The following is a 12,050-nucleotide window of genomic DNA, read 5'->3' on the forward strand; positions in this document are numbered from 1 at the left end:
GTGGGCTGTTAAAAGCGGCAAAGATTTGGGTGGAAGCCAAAGAGGAAAAGAGATCAGATGAGGCAACTAAGAGGTATAATGAATAGAGTGCTGGACTTGGAATCTGGAAGACCTATGTTTGAATCTTGCCTCAGATGTTTTTAGTTATGTGACCCTGAGTAAGTCATTTAACTTCTCAGCCTCAGTTTCCTCATTTGTAAAATAATCATACAATAGCATTGACTTAATAAAGTTGTGAGAATCAAATGAGATAGCACATATAAAGTACTTCACAAACCATAAAACTCTGTATAAATTCTAGCTATTATTTTAGGATAGAAAACTCATGTCCAATAATGACATTGTTAAAGAAAAATACTAGGCACCCCAAGAAAAATAACAGGGCAGACCTAGTAGTGCAAGCCTTCCATACTGAGGCACTACTTGGACAAAATAAGATTTTAATTGACTGGTTTTATGAGGTAAGAAATCAGCAAAATACAGAAGCCAAGATTTCCATCCATTACACTAAAGGAACCAGTTTGATAGAGTAACCTAAACTGAAAGAGGAAAGACATAATCCAATGCATTTCCAATTTCATCTTGCTCTCATAAAAGAACTATCATTTTAACATTCCAATCTGATTTCATTTCATCTTAAAATTTATGTTAAAAATATGTGGCTTACCATAAACAGAAAGAATTGGACAATCTACTGAACCAACAGCAACTGATGTTGCTGGATCTGAAGAGAATCCAGAGCCTGCTATTGTTAGAATTGTTTTTTCCTCATATGATCCTGGAAAGATTAAATTAAGAGGTTAAAAAATAGAATCTGATATTATTAAACTACATTTGGATGGAGGGGAAAATGGCATAAAACATAAATGGTAAAACAAAAAGTAAATCTCATCAAGGATTAAAATATATTTTGAGCAATAAAGATGTTGATTACTCTACATTACTCCATGTATAACCTTATATATATGACTGAAGAAACCGACAGCACAGAGTAAAAAACAGAAGTAAAAAATATAGAAACTAAATACTTAATAAAGTAAGAGAAGGAAGATTATTTCTTTTGGAAATTGATTAAACAAGTTACGCTTATGGTGGAAGAAACTTTTCCCATTTTGAATACAGGTTTGGGGACAGGGATTGAATTTGCAGATTTATTGGTACAACAGATTCCCAAATGAGGAAACTCCCTCCTCTGATGCAGGTCAGCACCTACTCTTGCAACTTACAGTCTTAGAGATTTTGCTAGATCACTGACAGTTTAAATGATACTCTCTGCCAGTGTTGGCAGTGGGATTTGAATTCAGGTCTTCCTGGCTTCAGGGTCAGCCATACGAATATAATTGAAGGTGTATATACATACATACACATACATACATACATACATACATACATACATACATACTTGTGGTAAGGCAGCTTGGCATAGTATAGAGAGAAGCTTTGGAACCCAGAAAAGTCCTGCCTATAACACTACTCAGTGACCAACAGACTATGAGCAAGTCACTGAACCTCTCAGTGCCCCAGGAACTTTCTTTTACCAGGAAGTTTTCATACTAAGACTCCCCTAAGTGAACATAATCATGTCTAAACTAAAACAAAAAAAAATGAACTATATTATCAAGTAACAGGGCCAGATGTAAAAATAAGCAAAAACAAGAAATTAAAAGACAATGATGAACTCGTGGCATGTCATCTCAATTCTACTGGGAAGTTTGTACAACATGAATTTTCTTGAAGTGAACTGAATTACTTACAAAAACCCTGAAGAATACATGCTTTCCTCCAGAAAGATGCTTTACTTGTAAAAATGCCAAGCGTTTCTCACAACTAATGGAAAAATAGCACAAAGTAATGGTGCCAGGATAAGGCGCTTCACCCAAAGAAAAACTGAAATGCTTTTTACACTAAGCTTATTTATGTTTTAAAAAAAGGAGTTCTCTTCTTCATTACAATACCAATACTAGATAATTTTAATCCTGGGGAACATTAGGGAGGTACAAATTACACTTCATTATTTTTTCTAAGCACTATCAAAACATTTCTTTGATGTAAAGATAAAATGTGTTCTCTATAGCTCTCCGCAATAGTTCTGATCTCATTCATTCATCAGTTCTCCAACCTGATCATTGCCTTTTATGAGAAAATAACTGTCATGTTATGATCCCTTTAATAATAAATGCACTAGACAAATGGTCATAGATGAAGAGAGATGCTAATTAATGCAATAGCAAGCATAGATGAAAAAAAGATGCTTCAATGTATGGAATGACATTTAAAAGAGATAAATTTTGCCTACTGGAAAGTACAGAGATACAAAATAGTAGGTTTAGCTTCAAAGGGGAGGTCTCTTTTCAATGATAGTTAATCTCATTTCCTTTGCTTTCTTTACCCAAAGGACTTCATGCTTTCATGAATTTTTCCAGCATGTGTGGACTGTCTGACTCTTTGAAGTGACAATGTTATGTACACTTTTCAATTGAGTTAACCTTGCAGTGATACAATACAATTGTACACCAAATATAAAACATAAGAGGAAGTTACCTTGAGTAGGATTTATGACCAAAATTATGGGAGTGTTCAGTGGATCCCATTTATATCCACAGTTACCAGAACATTTAGCTGGAAGTCCATTGATATAAACTTCAACCTTCAAATAAAAAATCATGGGGTTAAAAATCATACTTAATACTCTTCTTCTAGAAGCCATAAAAAATTATTGAGTTAACCCAACATTAACACATGGTATGTGTGTGTGTGTATGTACACAACATACATATATACACATACTTATACACATATCTGCATATGCATGTATGTAATATTTTATGATATAGTACATATTAAGTATCTTAAATTTCTCTTCCCCATCCCATTCATAAGTAAGACTACATGAAAAGAGTTTCTTAAATACCTGCGGCTGCTGATTGGCTGTACGAAGCAGGTCTCCTAAAATGTGTTGTCTGAATAGGCCACCTTCAGTTACCTTGGTAACTGTAACATTGGCCTCTTCTCCAGTGATGTTGAAATCTTTAATCTGTTTTTATACATAATTGCTTGATAAGAAAGACCATATAATAAATGCTGACATGCTACATTCCTTGGCTTTGCTTTCTCTAAATCATTAATTTTAAACATGGAAAGAACAAATTTAAAAAAGAAAATAAATATAGAATGATTTTCATTATTACATTGATATTCCTTGATAATTATGCATTTTAGGAATCATAATGTTCTATCCTACTAGGAAAAGTAGAGCAGAACTATCACATTATGGTAATAGTAGGAAACTGTTTTTACAAGTAATTGGGAAATATTCAATGAAATTAAAAAATATATTTTTAAAAAAGAATAAACCTCCTTGAGAAGAGGAATTGTCTATGACTTTTTATCCTCAACACTTAGCAAAATGTTTGGCACATACTAAGTGCTTGATGAATGCTTTTGTATTCATTTATTCTCTCTCCCATGTCTTCAACATCTTTCTATCTACCGGTTCCTTTACTATTGCCCACAAACATTCCCAGTTATCCCTCCTCTTCTAAAAGCTTCACATGATTATACAATCTCTTCTAGTTATCTCACTGCACCTGTCTCTCTTTTAACAGTGAAACTCCTAGGAAGAGAAGCCTATGTTCATTACCCCCATATCCTTACCACATGCTCACTTACCAGCCCCCTTACAGCTTGGCTTTCAATTCCATCATTCTTCTTAATCTGCTCTCTCAAAATCTGCAAATTCTTATGTTTCTTTTTCAATTTCCATTCTTTTTGACTTCTCTATAGCACTATAGCTCAGTATCTCCTCCTTTGAATTCCATGACATGACTTTCTCTTGATTCTCAGCCTATCAATATGACTGCTCCTTCTCAGTGGCTCTTCCAAATCATCATCCATGTACCACTTTGCAACATTCTCCACACCTGGCACCATATCCTTTTGTTTCTTTGATCTCTTCTCTAAGGAGCTCATGAGATTCTATGGGTTGAATGGCTATCTCAATATCAATGATTCCCAAATATAAATCCTTACCTAATTTATATCCTAAACTGCAGCACAGGACTGGAAATTGTCTATTCCATATCTCTAAATGTCCTGTCAGCACCTCAAACTTTACATTTTCTAAAATGAACCCATCGTGCCCTCTAAACCCACCTCTCCTAATTTTCCTCTCCATTGAAGGTACTGCCATCCTCATCCCCTGGGTTTGTAATCTTGGTGACATCTTCGACTGTCTCTTTCTCTCTCCTCCTCCTGTCTCTTCTCTCCCTCCCTCCCCTTCCCCCAAATCTAATCAGTTGCAAGGTCCTGTCAATACTACCTTACAGGATCTCTTCCCTTCTCTACTCATATAACCCCCAGCCTAATCTGGGCCAGACTATTCTGCTAGATTCTCGTTCTGTCTCCCTGCCGCTAGTCTCTTCCCTTTCCAATCTTTCCTTGCAAATGACGAAATAATAGGTAATTATTGTAATAGCTAGCATTGCTGAAGAACTGAAGGTTTGTCAAGCACTTTTCAAATATTATTTCACTTTACCCTCATAAAAAGCCTGAGAGATAGGTGTTATTACTATCCTCATTTTACAGTTGAAGAAACTGAGGTGAAGTGACTTGCTTAGGGTCACACAGCTGGAAGTGTCTGAGGTTGAATTTGAGCTTAGGTGTTCTTGAATCCAACTCCAGTGCTATACCCACTGTGTCACCTAGCTGCCCTCACAATAACACTCCAAAAGCTTTGGTCTAACTATGTCTCTCCCTTGTTTAAAACAGCAACAAAACCACCATTATCCACAACAACAAAATGAACGCTTTAGCCTGGTATTCAATGCCATCTATAACCTGGCTTCAACTTTCATTTCTGTCTTTAATTCACATTATTCCCCTCTATATTTCAACAAGACATGGCTACTTGGATCATGTCTTTGGAGCAGCTAGTTAGCACAGTAAGACCTGATATCAATTCCTGCTTTGCTTACTAGCTGTGAAAGCTTGGAAAATTCACTGAACCTCTCTCAGCTTCATTTTCTTCATCTGTGAAATGGGTATAATAAAAGTATCTATAGGGTCATTACAAGGATCAAATGAGATAACAAGTAAAATACTTGTAAACCTTAAAGCACTCTATACATGCCAACTATTATTATATCTTTCCCTTTCCTCCTTCTGTGTGTTTGCATAGACCAGGGGTGGGGAACCTGTGACCTCAAGGTCACATGTGACCCTCTAGGTCCTAAAGTGTGGTCCTTTGAGGAAATCCAAGCCACATCATCAAAGGGTCACATTTGAGGACCTCAAGTGTCCTCAAGGCCACAGGTTCCCCATCTCTGCACACGCTGTCCTCCATCCCTGGAATGTACTTCCTCCCAGTCTCCACTTGCTGAAGGCTCAGCTCTGGAGCCATCACCCACATGGTGAAGGCTCATCTCCATCACCCTCCTGATTCACTCCCTTCAGTTATTACTGCTTTCTCCCTCCTTGAATTCTCTTAGAGCTATTTGTCTACTCTATGGTCCCTGTAGTTCCTGACCTGTATTACACTTGGCACTCGTTTTGTATTGCATCTGTAGAATGTGACCTTTTTAAAGGTAGGAGTTGTTTTGTTTCTGGCTTTGTATTCCCTAGACATAACAGTGCTTGTTATATAGTAGGTGCTCCAAAAACGTTTGTTAAACTGGCATACTCTAGTTTGCAGGAGTGGGAGAACCTTCAGACTTGAGGCCACGTGTAGCCTTCTAGATCCTTAAATACGAACTTAATCTAGAAAGTCACATGTGGCCTCAAGGCCACAGGTTCCCTAACCCTGTTCTAGGGCAATTGTCTATACAGGACAAACCGTGCAAAATCTCAACTGTCCTGCCTGATCTAGAAGAATCCTGAAATCAATCCAAAGGACAAAACCTGCAGAAGATTCTGCTTTCCACATGCACTTCTCCACTTGATTTTCCATGAATACCCAGCACAGCTTCCTTCTCTTGTCACTGAAACTTGGCCCATTTCTGGAATACTTTGGAGTGCATACTGTAAATCCACAGCAGAAATGTCAGCAGATAGACCTGTGTATACACAAGGAAAGCAAACAGCATTTGTTACGAATTCATAAAACATTTTCAACATGTATGAAGTTTGCATTATATATTACTGTCAATCCAAACGTCCTCTACCAGTTCCACTCCATCTGAGGAAACACCCACACCAGTCATCCTCATTTCAAACGTAGCTCAGCCCAGGCACTTTTCCACCTCCATCCCAGCTGCCTTCTTTCACTGGTAACAACTCCACCCTTATGGCCTCCTCCTCCAATTGGGGGGTTTCTTCCTGAAACCTCTATTTGAGGAAGCATCTACATCACTCATGTTCTTTTTATACAAAGTTTAACCCATGACTCTATCACTTCCCTCTCCTCTCACCCCTTTCAACTTTCTTTTATGGGTTGACTTTTCCAAATAGAATAAAGGGAAAGGACTATTTTTCTATTTGAATTTGTATTCCCAGTAATTAGCACAGTGTCTGACCCATAGCAAATTCTTAATAAATACTCTCTTTCTGTCTGAGTGTTTGTCTTTTTCTTTCAGTACATTAAAAACAAACTCAACAGGTCAATTTTTCCCAGAGTTCAAGTGTTTTCAGCCTCATAAAATATGTGGTCAATGTCTCACTTAAACCTGAGCCTTGATTCTTATACCTTTCATTAAGATATTAAGTTTTGTTGATAACATTAGCAAGTATTATGAGTAATAATAGCCGATATATTGTATGATAAGATAAATGGAGAGGGGTAATTGATGACTTAATGTGAAAACTTGTTCTGCTTTATAAAATGTTTCATTAAAAATTAAGCCTTAAATATGTTTTTTACTATTATACTGAAGGGAATTTTCAAGACATGATTGGCTATGATTAGGCCACTCTGTGTGTATGTGCATACATATATGTGTATATATATATGTATATATACATATATGTGTGTATGCATGTATGTATATTTTTGTATGTGAATCTATATATGTGTGTAGATATATTTGTGTGTATAAATATATTTGTGTATACTCACACAAATATATCATTTGATCCTTACAATAAACCTGGGAGTTAGGTATTATTATTATCCCCATTTTATATTTTAGGCAAACAGAGGTTAGGTGATTTGACCAGAATCACACAGCTAATAAGTATCTGAGGCTGGATCTGAACTCAAGTCTTCTTGATTCCAGGCCAAGTGCTCCATCCAATGCATCACGACCTGCATGTACATATGTACACACATTTATATACACATACATATATACTCACCTCTATTAAAAAGCATACACATATATGGATATATGTGATATGTGTTCTGTTGTAACTATAAATTTATAGTCATTGATATGTTGCCCAAAATGCCAATCAGTACCCAAGCATTTTTCTTATACCTTTAAGTACACGGCCATAAGCTTGAATGTCAAAGCTGCCACGTATTGGTGGAGACGCTGCTTGAATTCTTTGGATACGAATCTGTGATTCTCCAGGCCAGCTCATCCCTCTGTAAACTGATTCATTCTCTGTACTGTTAGTGATAACCTAAGATTCCAAGGTAAATATTTATTATAAAGATTAATTTTGACAATGCAAACATATTTTTCGTTCCAACCTGGTGTGACACAATGACACTCTCACCAGTTTAGGAATATTCAACCTGGTGTGACACAATGACACTCTCACCAGTTTAGGAATATTCAAAACATTCAGAGAAGTCTCATAAATCAACAAAAATTGTACTTCTGTGCCTGAAATAACCAGACCAAAACAAATCCAATCACCTGCATGGCAATCAGTTACTTCATCAAAATTTTATTAATTTAGGCCCTACTATCAATCAGTTGGTATATATGTATTGAACAACTATCATGTGTAAGACATTTTGTGGACTGCAAAGAAATACACAAGTAGTCCTGCTGCCAAAGAGCTTAAATTGATTTGAGTGTGAGTTGTCAGTAATACTCATATTAAAAAGTAAGCAACAAAGCAAAGACACAGTCATGGAACAACTTTATAGAGTGTTTAGGATTTGAGTTGACTAAATAAAATCCTTCCTTTGTTTATCCTTTGTTGCCGAAGAAGACCATGCCATCAGAGAAATGATGACATGACTTGCCCTTGACTTTGTTTTGAGTGAGGGCAGGCTGTGCAAGGTCACCAGCCTCACTTCTCCTCCTGAGCCATCTGAATCCAGTGACCAGATATTCATCAGGATGACTGGAGATGACCCAGGATGCAACGAGAGACCTTGGCCCTTAGGCCAAGTTCTATTCAGGTACTCACTTAGGGTGAGGTAGCAATAGCACAAATAATAGCAGGTAAAAAAATTCAAGAAATATATTTTAAGATGTGATATTTCTTCTAATGGTTCAGCTCTTATCACATTACCAAGAGAAGATATAAGGAGAATGACACTTTCACAACTGGTCAATATGGTTGATCTATTTATGCCCTATACCTTATGACCTCAATTACCATGGCAGAGATGCAATATGGCTCAGGTACCATATCTCTCAGAAAAGGCTGTCTTGTGGGAAAGACAAAGTAGCATTTAAGATATGCATTTCTTGTAAGTTCTCTAATAAATATGTGTGGTAATGGCCACAGGATGTTTTAAGATATTGTCCCGTTAGTAATGTAGGCATACTGCATCTTGTTATTAAACACGAAATGACATATTGAGCAGTGCAAATTGGTCAAATTTTCTTCTTACTCTCTGCTTCAGGTCAACCTTAGTAGGTTAAGATTTATTTAGAAGAGTACCTACTTTTGGAATTACAAAGACTCCCCAGAGTACCTAGTCTTTTGCTTATGCTTTAATCACCAGCCACAGGCACGTCTTGAAACGTACTTAATTCTGGGAAGTAAGAAACATCTATTACTCCTGATAGTACACATCATGGTTTGAATCAGAGCGCAGGTATTGTTTGTAAGCTTATTTGTCTCTGCCAAACTCTGAAGTGTTTCTCTCAGGCTCCATCTCAAGACTCCATTCTCCAACTATTCCTCATGCCAAGTTTGAAACCCAAACCATAGATCTTGACTGTAAACACATACTCTGCCTATATCCTTCTACCTAGTCTGGATCTCTAGGCATAAAATCCTCCTGAATGATCAGAGTAATACTCTGCCTGTGCTGTCCTGTCTGGATTTATGGATACTGACCCCAGCTAATGTGAACACAACACTTTATTACTCAGTTTTCAAACATCCACTCAGTCCTCTCTAGTAGCTTATCCCATCCCATATTAATTCCTCCTGGTTTCCCTGTCCCACTGCCAACTCTGAACCAGAGCTGACAGGAGGAGGCTGAGCAAAGGAATAAAGACAGGAAAGAACCTGGCGCGTCAGTCAGTCTACTAGCATATAGTAAATGTTTACTATATACAAGGCACTGTGCTAAGTGCTGGGGATATAAAGAAAGGCAAAAGAAAAAAGAAAAAAGAGAAAGAAAAGAAAAAAGAAAAACCTAATAACAACAACCAAATCTGGTCATCAAACCAATGGATGATTACTTATAAACAATAACAATTATAGCTTCTCAGAGATTTACCTGTGCAAATCCTACAGCCAGTAAAGGTATTCTGTAACTACAATTACATGAAGTCATTGTCACAGTGTACTGGATGGTCACAGATGATCTAACTATTTCAGTCTGCTTCACTTGAAAGTGCTTTAAAAATATTCCTCTACTAGACAATGCTGGAAGTCTTCTCTTTGGTACTTCTAAAAAATACAAGTGAATAAAATATAATAGGAATCATGAATGATTCTGAATTTCTTTAAAACTGAAATCATCAGATTGCATTTATAGGTCAAAAACTGAGCTGTTTAAAAATTTGAACAGTAGCCTTCAGGTAAGCAGTTCAATGAACTTAAATTAAAATGATTTTCACTTTAAAAGACAGGTCAAAGTACTGGTAGCAAAATCTCTAAAGTCTGTTAGTAGTTAATCTAATGGTTAGAGTAAGTTTAGAAAGGGGCTGGTGCTGTCACTTCCATCTCCATGGGGACCAGTTGATTTATCTCTATTTGACCACCACGGATGACGTCTTCATTGCCCCAGCTGTTTTGTGAAAACGTGTCATCTGTCACAAAAGGGGATAGGAGTAAGGATGCGGGAGGGTGGCAAGGATCAATGTAGAGAAATGGATTTTCCTATAGGGTTTGTCAGCTAGTTTTAAATACAATTCAAAGAAGAGTAGTGAAAGATGTTTGATTGAGAGCAGCATCATTTCTGTAAACATGAGCCCCACTTACTGCTGCTGTAACTCCCGTGAAAAATATACAGTGGGGTGTATATGTTTAGGAGGTTTGTTAATGAATGCTTAGCAGAAATGGCATCTTTTTAAAGGGGAACAAGAGCATTATTAATAACTTATGTGAGCTGAGATTTTCAGTTCAGTCATTTATCACACAGAACCAAACTTAAACTTTGAGAGTTGGCCCCTCCAAGCATGAAACATTTAGTTAGGGAGGCACAAGAATTCAGGCTATGGGCAGAAGAATTCCCTAAATGTGTAATTATTGTCTGTCATGATAAAAACATCCATTTTCTCTTTTCAAATGATTTTTTTCTAGAAATAACAGGGACAGGGACTGGACCTGTTATATCATTGCTATAGGGAACTCCCAGGAGAGGCAACTCCCTCCACTATTGCAGGTAAGTATTTTCTCTGTAACATATAACTTTAGAGAACTGCTTAGAGCTTTCTGAGGCTAAGTGATGCTCAGGGTCACACAACCAGTATGTGTCAGAAGAGGAACTTGAATTCAGGTCTTCCTGAATTTGAGACAAGCTCTCCATTGACAATGCTACATTGAATCTCCTTAGAAATAATAGCTAACATTTAGTTAATGCTTTGAGGTTTTGAAACAATTTACCCACACTATTTCACTTGATCCTCATGACAACTTTTGAGGTAGGTGTAATTATTGTTATCTACAGAAGAGAAAACTAAGGCTGAGATTAAGTGACTTGCTCAGTCACACGGCTAATAAAGTTTGAGAATGAATTTGAGCTAAGGAATTTCTGACGTCATGCCCAGTGATCTTTCCTTTTTGTCACCCTAACTTCTCTATTCTACCATCTAGTTATATTAGCAATCTGAATGCCTGGTACTAGCAGTAATTTTTTAAGTCCTTAAATGAGCAAAGTTCTATCAACGACATTAGATTTTATTATAATATCACTGACCTCCATAAATATTTAAAAAGTATTTTTTGACTCAGTATAACATTGAAAATGGCAAATCACGTAAAATACCATCTGTATTTGAGATCGTAGCTCTCTGTCCAAGGTATACGGCATCCACATAGAAAGACTGTACTTCAGACGCTTTTTGCAAACTGATTCTTTGAAGAAAGAAGTTTTTTCCAGAGTATTTTTCTTGTATGAGGTACAAGAGATCTATGCAAGTGTATGTCCAGCTGAAATAAATTCCATATGAAACCAATGATATTATGCCATCAGAATGAACAAATAGTACATGAACAAAGATAGTAATGTCTCAAAGAGGATCAAAAATTAGGTTGTTTGCTTTATTTTTTCTCTCCACCTAAAAGTTTATTTGACTGGATTGAATGTCTGATGCTGTGAAGATGCAAAAAAGGGCATGATTCTTCTATTTTGGAAGTAATATTACCAGTGAGAGATAATGTGGCCTAGTGAACAGTGGGCTAATCTTGGATTCAAGAAGTCTAAGTTTCAAATTTAACCTTTGACATACACTAGCTGTGGACCATGGGCAGGTCAATTAACTTTCCTGTTTCCAAGGCTAGCTCTGCTTACCACACCAAGCTATCTCTAAACTCTTAGTACCCAAGGCAACTCTTTAAGATTATAAGTAGCAGAGAAGGTACCAGTCTACATTGTGAAAGGGAGATTCCTCAACAGAAATTCTCTACATAAATAGAAGCAAGGTCTGAACAAAAAGCAAGTGTACATAATATATGTATACATGTACACATATATACATGTGCATGTGTATTATATGTCCACATGCATATATATTTTATATACTCATGCATATCAC

The 12,050-nt window shown here is 36.7% G+C and overlaps 1 protein-coding gene across 4 annotated transcripts in view; it reads right to left on the reverse strand.

The window, feature by feature from the left end:
• PKHD1L1 (PKHD1 like 1) overlaps nt 1–12,050 on the reverse strand; it is a 193,900-nt gene that overhangs the window by 125,432 nt on the left and 56,418 nt on the right. For all 4 annotated transcript variants that reach the window (XM_072603266.1, XM_072603267.1, XM_072603265.1 and 1 more), the window contains 7 exons: nt 11,282–11,445; nt 9,569–9,741; nt 7,410–7,557; nt 5,896–6,050; nt 2,912–3,034; nt 2,542–2,647; nt 668–778 (listed from right to left, as the gene is read on the reverse strand). In XM_072603266.1, coding sequence (XP_072459367.1) covers nt 668–778; nt 2,542–2,647; nt 2,912–3,034; nt 5,896–6,050; nt 7,410–7,557; nt 9,569–9,741; nt 11,282–11,445 — 980 coding nt within the window. The remainder of the gene's footprint in view (nt 1–667; nt 779–2,541; nt 2,648–2,911; nt 3,035–5,895; nt 6,051–7,409; nt 7,558–9,568; nt 9,742–11,281; nt 11,446–12,050) is intronic.

This window comes from Notamacropus eugenii, chromosome 4 (genome assembly GCF_028372415.1).
Source record: "Notamacropus eugenii isolate mMacEug1 chromosome 4, mMacEug1.pri_v2, whole genome shotgun sequence".
NCBI lineage: Eukaryota > Metazoa > Chordata > Mammalia > Diprotodontia > Macropodidae > Notamacropus > Notamacropus eugenii.